This window comes from Kryptolebias marmoratus, linkage group LG7 (genome assembly GCF_001649575.2).
Source record: "Kryptolebias marmoratus isolate JLee-2015 linkage group LG7, ASM164957v2, whole genome shotgun sequence".
In the NCBI taxonomy this organism is placed as follows: domain Eukaryota; kingdom Metazoa; phylum Chordata; class Actinopteri; order Cyprinodontiformes; family Rivulidae; genus Kryptolebias; species Kryptolebias marmoratus.
The window spans coordinates 15,863,439-15,886,780 of record NC_051436.1 but is presented as its reverse complement, the minus strand read 5'-3'; the positions used below and the strand labels follow the sequence as shown (position 1 = coordinate 15,886,780).

Genomic DNA, 23,342 nt, shown 5'->3' with positions numbered 1-23,342 from the left:
AATTATTGTATAGCATCAAGGGGTGTGAGGGATCACATTTAGTCATGATTTGGTACGTACATAGGTTGGGGGTTTACAGTTAGGTTTTATACTGACTTATTTATTCAATGTGAATTGTAAACAGAGTTCTGTAGGTCATGTGTCAAACAACAAGTTTTATAAACTCCATAACTGGAAAGTATGTTCAGAAATCAGTGCAAAAAAGGAACGTTGGTTTGAATTATTTTGGGCTAATCCTGATGCAGAATAAAAGCAAATATAGAACTGAATAATATCTCAAAATAACAAGGAACTTGTGTCTTGTCTTCTAGACGAGTGAGGTGAACGATCTGACAAACATATTCTTTATCTGATTGAACTCACTGGACCCTGACGGCTGTTTTGTGACAGCTCAGAATGAATACATGGGTGAGAATCATTTCTAGATTTTTATTCCTTTGTGCTCATGTTTAGTTCCTTGTGTGTCACTTCCCTGTTTCCCCATCGTTTGGTTTTCAGTTTCCGCTCTCAGATCCTGCCTCACCCGCTCAGCTGTCTCTCCTTGTAATGAGTTCAGGTGTTTCCTGTTTGTAATCTTGTACCACATATATTCTCCTCTCTTTCAACTTACCTTCTGTCATGCATCGCCAGTTCTTACTGCAGTCCGGTTTGCTCCTTAGTGTTTCCAAGTGCCTTGTGGTCGCCTGAAGTTGTCTTAATTGCTGCTATGTCAGCCTTTTTGTATTACTTTTATGAACTTAATTCTCAATCAAGGCCTTCTGTGTTCGCCTGCATTTTGGGTTCAACCTCCAAACCTGGCATGTATGTTACAGCTGTAAGTGCTACGGTTAAATAAAAGCCTGCACTGTCTAATCTGACCAGAAAATAAGAAAAAAAACTGTCAGACATAGTAAAAGATTGTTAATTGTCTTTTGAATGTCTTGAGTTAGGTGGAGAGATTCAGATCTTCACTGTTGGATACAAGTTTGCAAACGGCCATTAAAAAAAAAGAGTCTTCAAAATGTTTGCGAGAGTTCTTAATTTCTCCGTGTGAGGTTTGTTGCTTGAATTTTGAACATGTTCAAAAACTTTGTGTGCCAGACTTTCTCTGGAAATAGTCAGAGCCGTTGCGGGTAATTCAAATCCATCTCAAAAACTTCTGTAATTCCAGAGAACTAGAGACGATATCAGAGGCTGTCACACCAAATAACTGCACCAATTATCCAAATCTGCCTCGTTTCATTTCTAAAGTGTACTCGCGTAGACTGAATCATAAACATGGTCGTGGCTACCTTGGTGGGTGTTAGCTTGGTGAGGCAGGTACAGTGATGGGCAACATAATTTAGTGTGCGTGTCACGCACACAAAATTAGGCCACAGTTTTCTAAACCAGGTTGTGGAAAAACAGCTGCACAGTTCACTGGTTGCTTGTTCACAAACTCTTCATTTACTGAGACTGCAACTAGAAATTTGCCTATTTTCTTGCCATTTTGAGTCACTAACTAGTCTTCAACAGTCACAGCCCAGTGAGATACTGGCTTCAGGTTTGTTTTTGCTCATGGAGTAAGGGTCCACACATATTTTCATAACTTTTTCTGAATAGCAGTAATATTCAAGTCAATATTTTTGTCCCAAAAACTAATTGTATTGATTCCACACTGAATATCTTCTAATACAGACTCTCAGTTCAATATTTGCTTTATTTTAAAAACACATTACTAAAAAAATGTATCTTTTTTTTCTTTACATATTTTTCTTGTGGTGATAAATACAACAGAAGGGGCACAGCGGAGCACCTAAAGACACCTCATCACCCAGAGAAGATATGGACTGAACCACAAAGCTGGTCATTAGTGGATGAGAAACTTTGAGAAATCAATATAAATTAACAAGTCAACAGCCTGTCTGTTTTAGCTCAAACATGTAGTCATTTTTTCACTTAGTTTAATCGCTTTACTTTTGGAATTTTAGATAATTTTTTTTAGAAAATAAATCGTAAATAATAAAATGGTCCAACTACTTATTTCCAAATATTCAGAACTAAAAAAAAAAAAAAAACTGAAAACCTCAGTTTCAGTGTTTCAGCCTTCAGTTTTTTTTTTTTATTGTTTTAGCCTTGCGTCCACATGGAAATGGCGTTTTAGGAGCACCTAATCAATATTTTTCAAATTCTGTACTTTTTTCCACACTGAGAAAATCCTTAATTGTCACTGTTGTGTTCTCGTGTGGACAACCTAAACACCACCTTTTGAAAATGATGGCGTCATAGACCCACCTCTCATCTAACCCTGACCCCGATCATGACAGATTACATGCTTGTGTTTGTGCTGAAGACACCTGTTGCTCAACTACAGCAAAACACTCATTTACTGTATTACTTCAATGAATAAACAAGACTACAAAACATTTAAACTGCATTAGAAAGAGCAAAAACCTCTCATTATTACACTAAATTATCTAAGATAAAAAGGGTTTTCTCACTTTAATGAACTTTTAACAATAATAAAGCAATTGCTGCAGAAAAATATCTGCAATATAATCAAGTAAACATTTAAAAAACACGAAAATTAAGAATAACTTTAAAAGTCTGACACTTGTGTACCAATATTTTACCTTAAACGTTTTAAACATCATGAGGAAAATGATTACCTCAATCTTTCCATGGATACTCTGGCTGAAATTGTCCAATATGTCCGTGGATTTGGACTGAGACGACTCCCTGTCAACAGTAGTTTACTGTGATACAAAGAAGAAGTTTGTTCTTCTTCATTATCAGTCCACAAAAAAAGATGTGATTTTTTGCTCTTGTATTTGCCATCGGTCCTATTCTTCTTGTGTTTATAGTCTGGGGCACCTAGTCTTCTTTACTGTTTCTGGAATTCGTAGCACCACATACCTGGAATAGTTGAGCGTTTGGGATGTTTATGGTGTTTCCATGTGGATGAAAACATTTCTAGAAACAGTACCATGTATACGAGGAAAAAGATTGTTCTGGAAAGATGGGGTTCCCATGTGGACAGGGCTTAGGTCTTAGTTGAAGTCAGCTGACCTACACTTTAGGTGTTTTATGGCTAAAACTATGATTGTATACTGAGACAGATAGTACTGGATCAAGCTATTTCATTACCTGTCATGAAATGCTAAAAAAAGCATTTGTTTACAGTGACTGTCGTACTGCTTGTTTTCTCACTTAAAAATACTTTCACACAGGAGAAATGTTGGCGCTAAACAGACAAGATTCTTTGGGTCAGATGTATTCTGCTGCAGCTGAGGAAAAATGCCAAAGACTGGCAGTCGAGGTGTACTTACTTACACTGATCAATCAAAAAGATGCCTTAGTTAGAGCCTTAGTTCAATACTTGAGATTGCACCGAGTAATCCCTAGTTGGTACTGTGCAGCTGCAGGTGCTTTTTTATGCTTACAGCTTTCAGGTTTCCTGCTTTTTCAGGTACTGACAATTGTGAGCTTTTTAAAAGATTGGACTTGTTAGTTTTTTCAGGATAAGGACCCACAAAGAGTCCATACAGTCTGTGTTACACTATGATTTTATGGTAAAGGTGCTACACAAATGTATCCATTTGTCTCTAATATCAGTGTTTTTTTAAAGGAAAGTCCTATAAAGAATAAAATGTCTGCTGTGTGGTGTTCCATTGTGCAGTGTGTTGTTGTTAATGCCATCCATCGATTTTCTTTACCCTCTTCAGGGTCACAGGGAGCTGGTGACTATCTCCAGCAGTTATTGTGCAAGCGTCAGGGAAGACTCTGGATGGGCTGCCAGTCCGTCACAGGGCCACACAGACACAAACAAGACAGATGATCATTCAAGCTCACATTCACACCTAGTGACAGTTTAGAGTTGGTCGAAGGAGGAAACCAGAGTACCCGGAGGAAACTTGTATGCATCGAGGGAACTACACAAACCTCCCGGAAAAAGGCCCCAGCCTGGAGCCGAACCTGCAACCTTCTCGCTGCAAAGGCAACTGCGTTAACCAACTTGTTGTTAACACTCTCCCTCTTACATGCTTCTTTAAGGACACAAAGACCTGAATGTGCTCATCGGGCAGATGCATGTGAGCAAGTCTGTTCACCCACAGCAACACAGGGACAACTGAGGAGCGAGTGGAGCACCAGGTCATCCATGAGTTTACAATACAGGAAATGAAAAGCCTTCATATCAACAATCGCACAGCAGCCAAGCATGCCCCCAGGATACAAGAACCGATATCCTTCATTTTTCTATAAAACTAGAAGGTGACAGTTGGATTTAAACAAAAAAAAAGAAACATGATGCTGTTCCGACTGTGAGAAGCGAATAAATATTCAAACAGCAAACATACATGTGGATTTTAGGAGTAGATTTCGCAACCAAAGATTTAAGTTTATTCTTTCGTCCCCACCACTGCCGAGGAAGCAGAGGGAAAGGCAGAGTGCTGCTACACATTAATCTTATGAGATGATATAAGCAATGCAGGTCCTTGGAAGCAGAATTGAGACTTTTACTCTGGTCAGATACGTCTTCCCAATTATAAGCACTTAGAACAGTGATCAAAGGCACATCGATGCCCTCTGGCAGTTAGAGTCAACAAAGAAAAGGTCAGAGGAAAAAGTCAAGGAAGCGTCTGACCTGCGTTGTGCTCCGTACCTCCCTCTTGGTCCGACCTTGAAAAAGCCACTGTGCCGTCACTGTCCGTCCCCTGGGCAGCCCTGGGGGGGGGACACAAAACAGGAGGGAGATTAATGCGATGTGAGAATGCTTACATAAGCCGGGTAAACTTACTGCAAAGCAAAGTCACTCTGTCATTGAGAGAAAAGCAAATGATGCAGACTCTTCTGAGAGCCATTCCTTTTCAGGAAAGCTTCTAAACATGTCATTACAGGGCAGCAGTCTGGGGACAATATGAACTCAAGGTGTTTGACAGTAGACGTGTTAGCTGCAGAACAACATCAGACATAAACCTGACTTTTACTTCCCTTTGTAAAATATTTGGCATAATAAATACTAATGTGGCATGACGGCAGAGGCAATGAGACAGCTTTAACCTACCATCAATAACTTAAAACAGAGGGATCGGTCTGAGTCAAATCAACAGGTGACTAATCAATCCCAATAAAATTACACCTTAATCAATCAGGACAGCACACTGCTGAGAGGCAAAGGGCTCCAGGTCAATTTGTACTTCCACCAAATGGTACCTTTGTCGATTTGGTCACTACATACTAGGGATGTGAAGATTAACCAATTTGTACTGATTCACAAATGCACAATGAGTCTGGACTGTTTTTAAATCTAGATGCATATGTACAATACACTGGATAAATACATTTACTGACTGAATGTAAAGTTTGCAAGCAGGTTCACTTCCACAGGCATTCACTTAAAAAAGTAGAACAGTTACAAGCTAGTGTAGAAAGAACAGATGCCCTCTCACATCTTTTACTGGATAACTGTTCTTCTGGTTGCATTTTCTGCAGTTTAGATGCATTATTTTCTCATTAGGGACACCTAGTGCTCGAGAGGGAAACTGCAGCAGTGCTGGTATAAACAACAACAAACCCTCTGAAAATGTGCTTCACCCTGATAAAGAGAATAAACTAATATTCTAGGGAAAAAGGTTCACTTATGCTCAAATCTATTTTTTAGAAAATACATTTTGCTGCTCAATGCCGAGTTGCTGAAAGAGTGTTAAACACATCCGCTGCTGACAGTTTTTCATTCTTATGTTTGTTTGCTGTGAGTTTGGGTTTTATGAAATGTTATATAATAATATAGAATATAATAGAAAACAAGACTGGTTTGCTAGCAGTCATTTTTTCATTAGGCAATAAAAAAGTACATCTCAATTACTGACAGAATCATTCCTTTCTTCAGTTGTATTGCATTGAATCTTGAAATTAGGATAAGCAGATTCAGAGCAGTTTTATTATTCTAATTCTAATTATTATTATTGTTGTTGTTGTTGGAATGGCTCGGCCTGGGCATTGTGGGCTGTAGCTCTGGATGTTTTCTGCACATACAGAAAATAAATTAAAATGCAGTTCTTTTCAAACCATGCAATATGCTTTGAAAATAATATGAGTTTGATAGGTTTGACTCAAAGCACAAGCAGGCTAGGTTATGCTGTTTGCTGTGTTTCGTACAAGCAGAATCTGCTTCAGCACAGCTGCACTGTCAAGTCTGCGTCTGGTTTGCATATTTTATGCAACACGGCCGCGTGAAGGTAGGAGTTTTCTAAGTTTCTTCTTCTGCTGCAGGAAGAGGAGGGATCTTTATTCAGCTGTAAGTGAAGATAAACAAAATGTGATGCAAATTACTACAAAGCGGCAAAGGTATATCCGTCCTTCCATTACCAGACACACCTATTTCACTCATTTCAACTGAACCTTTACCGAGTAAATTAATGATGTCACGGTGTGTAAACACTTACTGTTTGTAATAAGTGTTTATTTATCAATTAATTTTGCTGCACACAAGTGCCACCATGACTGTTTCTTTCCTCTTCCACAAAACCTTCTAGCTGCCTACAGAAACAGAAAATCTACCGACCCTTCATGCTGACAGATGAATTCAGATGGACTTGAATGTGCGAAGCAAATGTGAAAAACGCTCAAGGTTAAACGACGTGTTGTCAGGAGCTGAGTTTGATTAGCTGATCAAGACAACATTCATCACTGATCTAATCCAAAATGCACATAAATACAAAAAGACTCAATGAACTGGACAGAGCTGCCAACACTTTTAATATACTGTACTGGATATGAGTCATTTTAGCACAGTAAATGTTCATTTTAATCATCTGTTTTCCTCATAAATCTATACTTGATGCCCAGGGTTTGTTTGGTTTTTTTCCTGCTGTAAAATCACAAATGTGGACCCCAGTAGGACATTCAGCTAAATCTTCATGCAAGATAATTAAAAACTGAAAACAAATAAAAGCCCCAATCATTGGAAAACTATTATTTTTCTTGCAGCTCTCTTTCAGGGTTTATCTCACAAGGCTGATTGGAGTCGATGAAACTGTGCAATTCTGTCAAATAACGCCTCCCGTTTTCAGCTTGCAGGGATCTCTACAGGAGGACGAGATTACAGGGATGAATCATGAGCTCCTTTTAAATTGACAAAAACACTTCTCTGCATGTTGAATTTGAAAGAGAGCAATTCGTGCGCATTGTCCCAGACCCAGTGTGTCTTCTCTCAGAGATTCTGCTAGGACATTTCAATAATAAAAAAAAAAATCATAATAAGAGAAGAAAGAGTGGATTTTTCAGAAGTTTTATCCAGCTCTGAGATGCATTTAGTGGAAAATATCTAAAAGGAGGATAAAGATGTAATATGAAGCTATCCTATCACAGATTTATGGAGACTTCAGACAGCTGATACTGTGCACTGATGAAGGCAAAAGGTTTTTGCCCATGTCTGTGTGTGTGTGTGTTTGTTTGTCGTTTTAGCAACTTATCTCATGAACCACTGGACAGATTTTTATGAAACTTTCAGGAAATAATCCTTGAATGTACATCTACAAAAGGTTGCCCTTTGGAGTCAACCCAATTCAAGATGGCTGCCACAGCTAACTGATATTCACCTAAATGAAAACAGCTATAACTTAGTCAATTTAACAGACATTGATTTAAAATTTTGTGTGCTAGTAGCTGGGAGTCATCCTTCGACATATCCACCAAGAGCTAACAAAGTGCATGAGATCCGGTTTTTAAATTTTTGTTTATAACTATTAGAGTCAGCTCTGTTTGTCTCTTAGCAAAATATCTCATGAACCACTGGACATATAGGAATGAAACTTTCAGGAAATAATCACTGAATGCTCGTCTACAGCTCATTAACTTTTGGGGTCAACCCAATTCTAGATGGTTACCACAGCCAGCTGTTCTTGGAAAACAAAAATGGCTGTAATTCGGTCAGTTTGACAGACATTTACTAAAACCTGATGCTGTATTAGTTGAGTCATTCACAACACATAATCTGAGGGTTACATCTCGTAATATTGCATTAGTTTGCTCGTAATTCAAGGTTTGACCAAAACGGCTACAATTCCATTATTTTTCATAATAAGATGAGTTTAGTCAAAGACTCTGGCATGAAAGGCAGCGAGCAATATACATTCCTTCCAGAAATGCTAAGCCTTTCATTCATTAACTTGCCTTGCCAAGTATAGATCACATGGTAATGGTTTTTGTGCTACATTTGTGTACACCGAATATTTCCAAAATGCTTCTTTGTGCTTACTGAGAGGCTGTTGCTGCAGAGCATTGGTAAATTACGCCAGCACTGACACAAATCTGAGAACACACAACTAACCTCCCTGCCGAGCAAGCATGGTCTTCTTCCCATTTAGCCTTTTAGGCAGCATCTAATGGGGCTAAGAGCCCACTGAGTACATCCATCAGAGTGCTTTAACAATAGTGCCCAGGAAGGGAGCCTTCCAAGTCACCACAGGCTTCTTTCATGTTCTTGTCAGATAATGCTCCCAAAAAAAGCACTGAAGAGACTCATCTCTCATTCTGTACAGTAATCCGTGAAGATCTTTCACTGAGAAGTACATGTTGTGAGGGCTGCCTGGTTAGATAACACCTCCACGAAGACCCAGGACAGAAAACAATTCTGCATCATAATTTCGCTGCCCTGTATGCTTATCGCAAATGCGCACTTGGGTGAACTGCACTGTTTTGACTTTTAAAATCTAATGGTGATAGCTTTATTTCTTCAGGTTGAAGAAGATCAAATGCTTTAGACCTCCCCAAGCAAAGGTCACCATTATTCATTGTTAACACTGAAAGAAATCCATTAAATGTCAGCAGGACTTGGCCTAAAATTGCTACAGGCAGAGAGGGGAAAACATTTCTGTGACATTTGAGGACTTTCACAAAAGAGGAAGCAGAAATAATGAACAGAGCAGAGTGGAGTGGAAAGACATGCATGTCTGGGGTTGATAACAGATGTGTAATGTTTTCTCATTTTTCCATTTTTGGTGAGTATTAACCTCTGTTCTCCATGATGTGGCTTGTTATGCATTTGTATTTACATGACATACCTACATCAGAAACCAACCAAACTGAGCCTTAAGGGTCAAACTGTTTGGGGACATCTCATCAACCATAATGTGTGGATCACAGTCAGATCAACAATGGTCCATGAAAGCGAATAAACGTTCTTTTTTTTTTTATATAAAGAAGGTTGTTGACTTGGTCATAGAGGCTGTTCAGACTTGTTGTTTTAGCTATCCGATTGTGATCGAATAGTTTCAAATACAGGTCTGAACTCGCTCAAAGTGCATCCATCCTGAGTCAAGCTGTAGGACCTCCCACTGAAATGAAGTGACAACACATGCATAGCAAAGTGGATGTCTCAGAGGGGGTGGGGGTAGGGTTTCAGCTAAAGGTTTTAATAAACCATTCATCAAAATCCTTCCCGAAAGCAGTGTCCGTTTTGTCAGGATTTTATTAATTAAAGTGGATTACAGGGCGTTGCGTGGGTGACTTTGTCTTTAGTTTAAAGTTTGCTCTGATTGTTTTTGGACCCGCTGTGGTCGCTGTAAGATGAAATGTTCCCTGTCAATCAGAGGACAACCGTCTGAGCAGCTTTATGTCGCATTATATTCATCTAATTAACGCCAACATTGATGTTAAATTCACAGTGAAGATGTAGACAACAGCTGACGCCTGTCAGGTCATCGTGGAGTTTTACAGGCTAAAGTCTTCAGTCTTTGCTCTGACACTGAGCTCTGTGAAGTCAGTAATCTTTGTATATGTACATTTGTTTCTATATTTGAGCTCAACAAGAAATAACTACAAAAAAAAAAGCGTCTGAAATGGCTCTGATCTGCGTTATTGTCAAAATAATAATAATAGTTCAGATGTTCAGATGTGTTACTGCAGAAACTTCATCGGACCTAATGATGCAGAGAGCGGGTATTTGACATCCAATTGGAAAACTTTTTGGGGTACACAATTCACCACCGAGTGTGAACAGAGGTGTCAGAGCACCTCACAGCCAAATAACCTGAAACAAATTTGCACAGATTCGTATCAACAAATCTGAACAGCCTCATAGAAACTGCTCAGCCACTGCCGACTGAATTAAATGCAAAATGGAGCATTGTATCTAATGATTGGAAAGTGGGCTCGCAATACTAGCTGAGCTCCCCTCCACGCAGGTTAGAGAGTGCATAAATCCAGCCTAATCCTGGCCATTACTTGAAATAACCTATTGTTTTGTTTGAGTAAGTGTCTACACGATACTAGATGTTTGAGGCTCATTAGAAGGATAAAGCAGGTGGTTTCAGGACTGACATTGTGCTTAATTTTGCTGATGTGCATGTCAGATAGGTCAAAGACATCATGGTGCAAGTTATTGCTGAGTATTTCTGAGGTTAAATTAAAGGGACAGTCTAGTTAACTTTGAAGTGATAATCTGTCAAATATTGATCAATTGTTCCTCTCGTTCGGCTAGCCATCGCCGCACTCTATGACTGATGTCACGGCTGATAAGGTACTAAATTGAGTACTATTAGACAGAACATCACTTCAAAGATGACTAGGCTATCTTTATAAGTGGTGGCTCGTCTCTAAGGTCACAAGTACCTTCCCATATGTTGTATGGTGGAGAGATGTGATCAAATATTAGACCAACAGAGTCCTCAGGCTGAAAGTAAATTTTTCTTTACTTCTCATTAACACTGTTTTCAAAAGTTGAAATGAAAATGAACCTAGTACATATCAGGATTTGGGGTTATGTCTTCATGTTTTTGGTTCATGTTTCAATTTGGGTTTATTGTTTCTTTTATTTTGTCAATTGGTTGTCTTCTTGTTTTGTTTTTGCATCCTGTCATTATTCACTTGTCCTCTGTTTCACTTGTTTACTTGCCACGTCCATCTCCACCTGCTCCGTTAGTAATCACTTACCTGTGCCCACTTCACCTAATTACCCTCTGCTTTTAAAACCTGGTCGTTTTCTCGCTGGTTAGTTTGTCGCTTTCTCTCTCTCTTGCTACGTTTTTGGATTTAGTTTGCGTTGTTTTTGCCGCCTCGTCAGCTTTTTGTTTTTGTTCTTTTTATTTTAAAATAAATTATTTTATTTCCTGGACTCCACAATGACTCTGCACATTGGGTTCGTTGCAATCTCCACTCAACCCGACAGTACAATGTCACAAAAGGGCTTAGACGGAGTCAAACAAAAACAAAGGTTTAACCTTTTATTGGTTAAAACGGAAGTGGAGATTGCACTCACGTAGTGCAGCCGAACCCAGGCCAGAGCAGGTAAGAGAGTCGAGCACTGGGAGCGGGGAGCGGGAGTTGAGCTCAGAGTGAGCACTAAGTCAACAGAGGAGTCCAGGAACAGGCAGGAGGTCAAAACCGGGTAGTCAGAGAACTGCGACAAAATCCAATAGGGGTAATCCAGAAAGCCAGAGCCAGAGAACAGAGCGAGGGTCGTTTATCCGAGGTCAGAATCCGAGATGGTCTCCAATGGGGAGCAGGCAAGAGGCGAGAGTCGAGGAGCAGGCGAAGGGTCAAACACAAGACAGGCATGGAACTAAGAATTTCTGGATATTTACCGGGTGAACCTTTCAATAATCTGGCAGAGACTGAAAGGAAGGGGAGAGCCTTTATACTAGTGGCAACAGGTGTAAACGATTGCTGTGATGAGGTTGTGGCATGGCAATGTGGGTGTGGCAGGAGACAGAGTCATGACATACAAAGTGATTTCTTACTGAATCAAAGAAAGGATATGAAGCTGCCTTTAAATGTTTACTGGGTAAAGAGAAAACAAAGTGACTTCAGTGTTGTTCAGTGGAATCTTTTAAAGTCAAAAATTTTGGTTTTTGAATGTTAAGCCATACATGAGCTCACGTTGTGAGTAAAAACCTTTAACATTAACTTACTGCAACTTCAAATCAATTTGTTTTAATGGCTCCTTTGGCTGATAGACAACTGATTGAAAAATATTTGCGTTACTAAACTAGATGAGAATCTAGCATCCCTTGTGAACCTAAAAGTGGTTGAATGGTGAAAACAGTTAACTTAAATCGACACAAAATTATTGAACTTTTTTTGTGCATGTGTATTCACTGGTCTATTGTGTTCGCAAAATATCTCATGAACCAATGATAAGTTGTTACTGAAACTCTCAGAAAGTAATCACTGGACGTACGTCAATAACTGATTATTTTTGAAGTTAATTAAATTAAGCAACCTTAGCAAACACAAAAATAACCAGAACTCAGTCAATTTTACTGACACTGAGCTGAAACTTGGTGTGGTAGTAGCTGAGAGTCATTCAGAACACATACTTCAAGTGTTCGAAATGTCCATTATTTACAAGATTTGACCAAAACTATAAATGTCCTTTCTCATCACAAGCTGGTCCTAATCTAAAACTCTGACATACTAGGACTTTAATTATCCATGTTTTCTGTGGAATGTAAAAACATGTGCTATCTGCATAAAATTAGCTGAAATTTTACATTTCCGAGTGCACTTCAGCTCCCAAAGTCATCAAAAATCCTCCCACAGTCGTCACCTCAGCTGATAGCTCAGAGAGCAGAAATGCCCACAGGCTCCACTTGGGTTTACAGAAAAAGGTTGATTGCAACATTCATTGAAACCCACTGAAGTTTTATAAGTGCTTTAATAACAGACGAAAAGGGAGCTTTGTTCAGATACAGTGAGCGGTTTGTATATGGAGCCGAAGCTCAAATCTCTTCAGTGTTTTGAAGCTTTTTGTGTGGGTTTGGAATCTTCTCAAGATGTCAGAGAATTTTACATTTCACCGTATCTTCACCTCCCTCGCGTTCCAGCGACGTGTGACAAGAAGAATGTTTTTGCTCTTGTCTGTGTGTGTATGTTTGGTCTGTTAACAAAATATCTCATAAACCTCAATACTAATTTTACTGAAACTTGGAGTCAGTAATCATTAGATGCACATCTACAACTGATGAACTTTGGGAGTCAACTCAATTCAAAATGGCTGCCAAAGCCATCTAAGCTTTAAAAGTACACAAATGACTATAATTCAGTCAGTTTTACAGATACTGACCTAAACTTTGGTGTGGTAGTGGCTGAGAGTGATCCCCAACATATATACAGCGCACTAACAAATTGTTCAGGATTTTTGTGTAAAATGTTGCCTTTAACTGTTTGAAGTCAGTTATTTTTGTCTGTTCGCAAAATACCTCATGAACTACTGGACAGATTTGAATAAAACCTTCAGGAATGAATCATTAGATGTGTATCTACAAGTGATTACTATTTCGAGCCAGCCCTATTCAAGATGGCTGCCACAGCCAACTGACCCAAAAATTACTATAACTCAGCCAATTTTACAAATATTGAGCTAAGACTTGGTGTGGTTGTAGATGAGAGTCATTATCAACACATAACCTGAGTGCAGCATCTTGCATCAGATGACACACAATGTTCTTTCAAGGTTTTGTCCAAAATGGCTACAAATCCATCATTTCTCCACATACAGTGATCTTAGGCTAAAACTCTGGCTTGGAAATCAGTTGGTGACGTGCATTCCTTTAAGGATTACTAGGTCTTTAGTTAGTTTAGATGAGTGTTTAAAACAACCAAAACCAACAAATGAGACAAAAATCTGGAGTCTGTCATTGTGGCCTCATCTCTGCAGAAATGTGTACGGTAGGCTAATAATAGATTTAACAGACATTAGAGGTTGGAAAGGATGAGACTCTCCATCATCAACTATTATATTGAGGGTTAGCAATTGATCCGGGTCCAGATAAGAATTCATTGGCTGCTTGTGTAGCTCCTAGCACATCGGTTAAACATCCATATCCTCCATCGCATTTTTGTTTCAACTAGTTTCCATTTAGAACCAACGTCCTAATGTGCTTCAACCACTCATCTTTTTGTCCCTCTCTGCTTTTTCACACTGCATCCCAGTCTAGTTTACGGTGGTCAATTAGCTTGTTATTTAACTTGTAAGTGGTTGAAAAATACTTGAGTCTCACAGCCTGAGAACAAAGGGACTACATGCACATTTCCATTCTAGCTGCGTGCTAAACCTTTACGCAGCTATGTCTTGGAACTTTGCCCTGTATAGTCCATGCTTCAACAGCTAAGATGTAGGCTGCTAAGACATTTTAATAAAAATAAATATGGAAACAAAACTATGAGAAACAACACAGCTGAGTCAGGGAAGGGAGACATAAGCCGGACCCCCTGAGAGATACATTTTCTGTCACTGATTTGTTCTGACTCATTGGATCTAAATCTGATTATAAATGTACTGCCTACGTCTGGAAGGCATTAAATAAGCTGAAAGGGCAGATACAATAGTCTGAATGTGGCTATAATACAAGAAAAATGTAATTACGTTTTTCTGCAGACAGGTCTAAAACAAATTTTATCACATTACACAAATTACCAAAACATTTTATTTGACCAAAAACCTCCTAGTTTAATATTTTGATCATTTATAAATCTATTCCAGTTCATATTTGTTCACACACCTCTTACACTGTCTATATTTTATTTCACACTTCCCTTTTTCTCTGTAGACTTTGTGGGAGCCTCAGAAATCCAAAAAAAGGTTAAAAGCAAAAACCTCTGAAAGCATGAAGAGATAAAAGTTGGAGGATTTGCGCTCCCTCCCAGCACTTGCCAACCAACTATCACTTCTGGGTGCAGGGGGGCTAAAAAAACACAATAAGAGGCATCTATATCTGTCAGATACTCCAGCGGCCGAAAGATCGAACAAGGAACACAGTGGAGAATGGGTGGGCAAAGGAAGGAAGGATGTTATGGCACATACTTTATCTTCCTGAGAAATGGAGAGAGTGGACTGGGATCGGCAGGAGGGAAAAAAGGAAGCAATAAAGTGGATCAATTCAATGGAGAGGACCAATCAGCTGTGTTATTCAGCTGATTCAAACCCATCTGCCCTGTCACCATCTATCCTCGGACTCTTTCTGACAACACACACTTTTCATAATGACGGGTCTAACTCCTCTGTAATACAGCCGATTCAGTGGTTTGCATCAGCCCCGCTCAACACCTTTCCCTGCCACGCAGCGCCAGATTTACTCTGAACAGACAATAACCCACTTGAGAAAGTTCTGGGGATGATGGAGATGGCGGCGGCAAGTTTGTAGAAAAGTGAGACAGAAAGAAAAAGTCAAATCTGGCCTGGAACCAGTTTCCCAGAAACACGAGAACTCTGGCACACCGAGTTGATTTATTATGTTACATTTGTTGAAGCAAAGATCAAACATTAATAGTTGGCTGCAATGTCATAAATGGTAAATGCAAAGAAGTGTTTTAATGTTTACTAGACAAAGGGGCGGTGGGGCTTTATTTGAAAACTAATCAAATAATTAAAGATGAACTTTAAGGGTATTTTTGCTTGAAACGCCTATCCATAATAAATGCTAGAGAACTGCACTAAACAAATTAATTATGGACTTGGTTTAACTTCCTTAGGCCTTGAAAAAAAACGATCTTTTACGCAAAGGCAAAGAGCTAAAAATACTCAAAATCAAAATCAGATACTTTGATGCAATGGCTTATAATAGGCTTTTACTACAAAAAAGTGTATATAATCTTATAATCTTAAAACATGAATAAGTCAAGAAACTATTTTCAGTCAAGCCTTAGAGCAACTGATCAATGGTTTAAATAACAACACTTTCCTGTTGCTTCAGGTTTGCTCATCCCAAAATGGCCTCTACATTTAACATACAAGATATCTTTTCCAAGCTACTCAGATGATCAGGTTAATTTGGGTAGTAGATAACAAGATTGGATTTTTAAATTCTCTACAGCGCTCTTTCAAAATACTCACAACAGCTCAATATGTCTACTTATTTTGGACAAATTATTCTAATACACAGATTGTTGTTTTTTTTTGGGGGGGGGTATTCACATTACATTTGTCTCTTTAGTTTCCATAGCACAGTTCAAGCTCACATCAAAGTATAAAAGCACCACATAAATCAGTAGTTCCCGGAGTACATCACTTATGCTCTCAACGTCTTTAAGTACTGCTTGCGGAATATTCTACTGTACTATTGAGTTATGGCCTTTTCCCAAAGCAGTGTTCTTCTTCAGAAGCAGAATGATTGTTTAACTATTCCACGGAGCATTGCCCCCGCATTCACTTTACAGAACATCTTATTAAAAAAGCACTCCATCTCTAACTCGCGCTTCATAAAAAATTCATGATAAAGAATGATATTCATTTTGTGTCTGGAGCAAGGAAAATTCCAAATGTATCGGGACTTTGAGGCAGTCTCAGTAAAATGAGGAAGTGTGCTTTTACAGGGAAAGAAAGAAGACCCGAGTAGATACACGTTTGGAAGCATGCAAAACGACGAGACTTCATTATAGCATAACATGAAACTCTGAGGTTGTTTGAGGCAATCGTTTGGTTAATTACAACGCCAAGGAAAGGTTCCATTCAGTGTTCTAATTCAGTGAACAAGAAGAACAAGAAGATAAAGGCAGTTACTGCACATACTGTAAATTATTTTTAAAAAGTTTCTTTTTGCTTGTGAGCCTGTTTCACAAACAAAAACAAAAGTGCCTATTAGTTTTAGAATAGTATTTTTTTTCTAAAACTATTAGGACTGTGAATCTGGGACAGTTTTTGAAAGGTGATGTAATACAGTCAAGCTTGACATTGAGCAGAACATCTTTATAAACCAGAATGGATGTTGTCTGTGTTGTTCTAATGTTCTATACTGTCTATGAGTGTAGTTTCCAGCAGGGATGCAGTTTTAGGAATACGTGAGATTGCATTATTATTTTTAAACACTGCAATGACAATATGAGTTGCAATAAAGCCACATTTTCCTCACTTCTTTCTTTTTTCTACTGTCATCACAACTCTAACAACACTTTTTAATGTTGCTTTAGCATTTCAGCTACATTCTACAAATCAGTTGTGGCCAATCAGGATAGTGGAGAGCCATCTGAATGACAAATATAATATTGGCATCTGATGTGAGTCTGCGATTTACTGCAATACTTTGTGATATTGATATAGTACACTCTGATATTGTGATGATGATCAGTTTACAATATATCGTGCAGCCCTGGGTTTCAAGATGGGCAGTTTTCAAATAAACGTAGCCTCATCAAGAATTTGAATAATTACTATAATTGTTGTATTGATAAGCGGATGTATTTTTTTCCCACCATCACCTGGTAGTAGCATGTAGCCAGCACTACCACAAGGTAAGTAGCTGATGGTAAAGCACTAAGTCGTTTCCCAGCCACCTTGTTTTTTTCTTTGTTTTTTTTGGCGGGGGTGAGGGGATGGGCTAAGGGCTGATTTGTTCACCTGATAAAACCTGCCACCGATAGGCAACAGGCGAGCAATATTTGTTTTTTCCCACGTGTGTAAGTGTGTGAAGAGAAAGTGTTAATTCACTATACATCTACAACCAATTCTATTTTTGGAGTCAACTATGTTACAGATGGCTGTCACGGCCATCTGCCCCGAAAGAAAACACAAGAATGGCTCTAACTCAGTCAACTTTACAGATATTGACCTAAAGTTTGGTGTGATAGATGCAGAGATTGAACCTAAACACATATTCTGAGCACCAACAGATTGCGTAGGAGCTTTGTCTAAAATTTACCATTAACTGTTTGGAGTCAACTTTGGCTGTCTGTTCGCAGACAGATTTGAATGAAACTTTTAGAGAACAATTGTTGGATGTACGACTACAGCTAATAACCCTTTGGAGTTGATCCAGTTCAAAGTTCCTGCCACAGCTAATCAACATGAACCAACACAAAAATGATCTTAGTCAAAAACTAGTTTAGAATAAATTTGTCCAGTTGTTCACAAGATATTAACAGCAAGGTTTTAGATACAGACCTTGTGCAATCTGTTAATGTTTGGAATATAGGTTGGGTGTAGGTTTCAGCTACTACCACGCCATATTTTAACTGATTATCTGTGTAGCCATTTTTGTGATTTTAAGGTAGATAGGTTGTGGCGGACATCTCGACTACAAAAGGTAATCAGTTTTTGACCTGCCTCTGTTGGTTACTTTCTGCATGTTTCATTAAAATTCATCCAGTGGCTCATGAGATACTTTGCTATCAGACAGACACACAAACAAACAAACGGGTAAAAACATTTTTGTCTGCCTTCGCCTTTCAGCAGCGGGTGATACTGAGCAGGCAGTGATGGGCTAGTGCTCTCCATCCCAAGTGTTGGGAGTGCCGCTGCAACCCAGTCACCATCTGAACAGCCTCTATCTCTCATTTCCACAAGTCCCCACAGACTAGGTCTCTTCACTTCACTCTTTATCACTCCCTCTCTACGCCCAAGTGTTTCTGAGCTCGTCCCAGTGTCAATGAGGCGCTCAGCGAGGGAGACTTCTTACTATCAGTCTTCTTTCCAAGACATTTCACAGTAGTGAAGGGGTGTGATACATCAGCCAGAGTGTTCTCAGAGGGAAAGAGGCTCCCTCTCTCTCCGCTGCTGATTGTTCATGCCTCCAATCACCTGCCCTCAAACCAAGCTCGCTGAGAGCCACTGTTAAAGTGTGGCTGAGACATTGCAACACGGTCCAATTCTATCAGGCAAAACATTCGACCAATACCCGAGAGCTTGATCAGTTGCAACTAAAAATCCGGCTTCCACTCGTCCTTCCACAAAGTAATATGGCACAGCTGTCACTCAGAGCGAGGGGAACCCCTGGTTGAGGTAAGCTGGTGACAATCAAGCAAAAACAGGAAAAGTATTTGATAACCATACCATAAAACAGAGAAAATACCACCTCAGAAAATACTAAGCTCTCCAAGTACCACATTTCTGACAGAGAAATGATAATTGCAGTGACTGAAAACCAGAAATACAAGCTTACAGGTTTAAATTTCTATCAGAGATAAACAAGCAACCTTATCGTTCTAACTCAACACCTGATTCTAACCTAAAAACATGTTTCTTCTTTTCCCTTCTTTACTCTCTCTACCTCTGGGCAGCTAACATGGCCAACATTTCTGTTACGCACGACTGTATGACGACACACGATGGTCGAGACAGTTTGGAGTTTATTTTGCATTAGGTTCATTGTTTTGTAATTCTGTTTTATTTCTTGTTTATTCTGCATTTAAGTTCTTGTGTAGTTTGGTTTTCTATGTCTCCTGTCACGATGGTGTTCTGGTTGTCTTGGTGTTTCAGTTTTCTCCTGTGTTTCCTGTGTCACTGTTCACCTGCCCCCTCAGTTCTGTTGTTCTCCGGCCTGCCTGCCACGCCCACCTCACCTGTCGCTCGTCATGTTCTCCCAGCTGGAACCCATTTCCCACTCACCCTCCATTCTTTGTTCCTCCTGTGACCCTGTGTTTTTGGTCCACGCTACGTTTTTGCTTCTTATGTTTTTGCTCCTCACCTTTTTGTAGTATGTTTTTGTTATTTCATATTGTTGCCACGGCAGCTCTTTGCTTTCTTGTTTTCTTTACTAAATAAATCAGTTTTATTTTTATACAACCATGAGTCTGCACAATGGGTTTGCCGTGCTCAACTGTAAGAGTTTAGTCGCTCTAAACAAGGTAATGAAGGAGGAGCTAATCAGGTGGGCTGATACATTCAGCCACTTCAGCACCATCAGCATAAAAAAGAGGCAAAAGTCTTGGCTCAGGCTAGGCTAATGGCTAACCAAATGAGTGCATTTTTTTTTGTTTGTTTGTTTTTCAGGCTTATAAAACAACTCAGTCCGCTGGGAGTTGAGCAAACTTTTGGACTGACTAGATGGACTGATACGACAGCAGCCTCAGCAACATTGGCATGTAGCTATGCTTCGCACACATACATTTGTGTAGTAACATGGACGCTTTTCAGTTGAGAAAACAGCAACAAACTCAACAAACCGTGCTATGCAAGAGGTTAAATATTAACCAATGTAGCATTCCTTCGCACAAGTACGCGGTTTTTAAGAAAAACTTGTTTTATTATCCTGAAAAACAAAAATAAAAGGGCCTCAATTTGGCTCGCCATTAGGCTGGATTTATACTCCCATGAGAAGTTAAGAAATCTGCTCTCTCTGACATAGCAGACAGACGGTCATTTCCACGAGGACAGTTTATACTCCAACAGAACCCCTCCATCCCAGGAAGTCATTCACCCTCAGTGCTCCATTATGGGATGCCTACAGAAACACATTGACCTCATAGCTTAGAAATCGTTATGATTCGTGTTGTTACAACTCTATGCCAATCACAGAGTTGATAGAGGAGGAGGAGAACAACATCTGATTTAAGAGCAACCCGTCCGTTCAGCAGCACCCACACACAGAATGCCGGCCTGTGCCCAGGAGAGATTAGTGGTCACACTGTGAATATTAGTGAATATTAGATGTCACAGAAGCTAATGTTAGCTCCCAGCAGCTAATATTCGCAGAGTGACCGCGGCCACAGCTCACGGAGCAGCGTGGCCACATTAACCACCTCCACTTCACATTTCTGGACAATTACACAATAACTGAGGCAAACCTCCTACGAGAACCAAATGACGGCGTTTTCGTCTTGCAACTACGTCAGAGACAGCAGCTCTCTACACGTCGCATGGAGTATAAATCCAGCTTTCCCCCAGCCTGGAGGAAGACTTCTGCCCTCTTCTTCACACTCCCTGCTTTATGACTGACCTCATGGCTGATAAGATACTATTGATACTACTTCTTTAATGTTCAGCTACATCTCCACCATATTTGAACTACTGCAGTGTATGTGGAATATGTGATTAAGGGCTTTTTCACACTTACAGTTTGTTTACTCTGGTCTGAATCTGCTGATGAGTTTGTCAACTCGCAGCTTTTTCCTGTGGTTGGGTTTGGTTTCACACAGAGAAAGCTGCGAGCGAACTCAAGGCGGACCAAAACGTAACACTACAAACCGGGCGAGAAAGTTCAGTCTGCTCACTGGTCACATGCGTCTGAGGCAGTAGTACTAAAAGTAAGTACAGGAAGACGGTGCTGCGTTCTGAGTTACTCGATAACACTTTACTGCTGACATTAGTATTTATCTGGGTAATATTTCAGGCAAAACTGCATGAGCAGAACGCAGAATGTTTCATTAAAATCCATCCAGTGGTTCGTGGGATATTTTGCAAACAGACAGACTTTCCAATGAATATTTCCTGGAAGTTTCATTAAAATCCATCCTGTTATTCACGAGATGTTTTTTTAACAGTACAGACAAACAAACACAGAAAAGCAAAAACATTATTGCCCTTTTACCTTTGGCAGCAAGCAATAAATATGACAATGAGGTCCACATGAGAACATTTCTATCTGAATGATCATTTGATGCAGTTAGAAAAGCTGCAGGTGAGGATGAACAAGTACTTAGCTTCATTTTAGCATTTTCAATTAATTCGATTGATTATTTTGTCAGATAACCAAAAAGTGAAGTAGAATTAAAGAGTAACAGTGTTTCTAAGGACACGACATGAGCGAAGTGATGGAGCTGAAGCGTTATTAGTTCATCTCTGGCCCAGTTAATGAATCTGTGTTTGGTTTCCTCTGAGTGTGATGAATGGATGCGATCGCTCCAGATTGTGGGAAATTGTGAAGTGAGGAAGCAAGCGTGGACTGAAAGCTGAAAAATGCGCTCGCAAGACGATCACCATTAATTATCGCCTGCTGACTAAAGGCAGGCGATGTTATTGTCTGTATGTGCGTTAGCAAAATACCTCAGGAACAACAGACCAAATTTAAATAAACCTGGCAAAAAGCAAATCATTGGTTGTACATCCACAACTGATTAACCTTTTTAGTCAATTCAAGATGGCTGAAACAGCCAACTGATGTTAAAAAACACTAAAAAATGGCTTTAACTCAAATAACAAATAAAATCTAAAATCTGGCGTGGAAGTAGTTGAGACTGATTGTGCAAGATCTTTGTTAAAATTTGCCTGTTTGGAGTTAATTCTGTCTGTCTGTTAGCAAAATATCTCATAAACCGCTAGACAAATTTTAGTAAAACTCTCAGAAGGCAATGACAGGATGTACATCTACTACTGATTACCTTTTGTAGCCAACCCAATTCAAGATAGCCGTCACAGCCAACTGACCCTAGAAAACACAAAAATGGCTCTAATTCAGTCAATCCTACAGATACTGAGCTCAAATTTGGTGTGGTTGTAGCTGAGAGTCATTCACAACAACGTGTTGTTGTAAATCTACTCATTTCAAAAGATATTTTCCTAAAACGGCAGCAATAACTGTGGTATAAACCCTTTTGTTTGTTAGCAAACTATCTCATGAAAGACGGGACAAATTTTAATGAAACTGGCAGACAGTAATCATTGGTGGTATGTCTACAACTGATTAACTTTTGGAGTCAGCCCTATTCAAGATGGCTACAACAGTCAACTGGTGGTAGAAAATACAACAATGACTATAACTGCCAGTTTTCCAGATATCGAGCTAAATTTTGATGTGGTAGCAGCTGAGAGTCATTTACAACACATCTCCCAGTATTGCATGAAAGTGCACATAATGTTCTTTTGAAGGTTTGACCAAACGGGCTAACACTCTAGCATTTCTCACCATAAGATGATCTAAGGCTACAACTCCAGCGTGAAAGGCAGTGGGCGATATGCATTCCTTCAAGGAATGCTAGGCCTTTAATTTTTCTCTGCAACGTTCCCTAAGGGGGAGAAAAAAAGAGTTTCTCTCAATGTAAAGTGCATAAAGAGTTTTTTTCTGATGTGATCTGACGGGCTTTATCAATAAAAGTCAAAGCTGATTTAAAGCGACTGTTTGTGCGCAGCAGGAGGAAGGGGGGTCATGGCTGAATGACTCACGCTCATGACGACACCAAACCAGATGCAAGAAAGCGACTCTCTGAGCTGAGCTACATCACCAGTGCCTGTCAAGTCCCTTTGCTCTTCCTCCAGGAAGGAGATATAATCAAAGCATTCATGCCTCCATAAGGGAGGGGTCACATCCACAACATTAAAGCCTCAGGGGAGAAACTCAGCTCTAAGCTGACTCCATGTCTGGTGTGCATGTGAGCTCACTGGGATCCTTCTATTGAAAGCAACACCAGGGACATTATTCAGTCATAAATCAGAAATATTTATCAAGATGTTCGAGTACATGCACTTCACAAACACTTGTGTTTTGTTAGAATCACCCCCAAGTTTATTAAATTTATTATTTTATTGAAAGGGGGCAACAGTGACAGCGCAGAAAGCCAAATACTATAAACACGTCTCAATAGTCTGCCTTACTAACAAAAAGTCATCTGACAAAAGCATCTTGTGAGAAATACGTTGTCAAAACATATCTTCGATGGATGACACATTCATTCATTCATTTTTTAACACTTGGGTTGCAGGAGCAGCAGTCTGAAGGGCAATCATTAAAGCTCTC

The 23,342-nt window shown here is 39.5% G+C and overlaps 1 protein-coding gene across 1 annotated transcript in view; it reads right to left on the bottom strand.

The window, feature by feature from the left end:
- Positions 1–23,342, bottom strand: part of adam19a (ADAM metallopeptidase domain 19a) — a 227,423-nt gene that overhangs the window by 188,011 nt on the left and 16,070 nt on the right. The window contains exon 2 of the mRNA XM_017427073.3: positions 4,604–4,683. Within this exon, the coding sequence (XP_017282562.1) occupies positions 4,604–4,683 (80 nt within the window). The remainder of the gene's footprint in view (positions 1–4,603; positions 4,684–23,342) is intronic.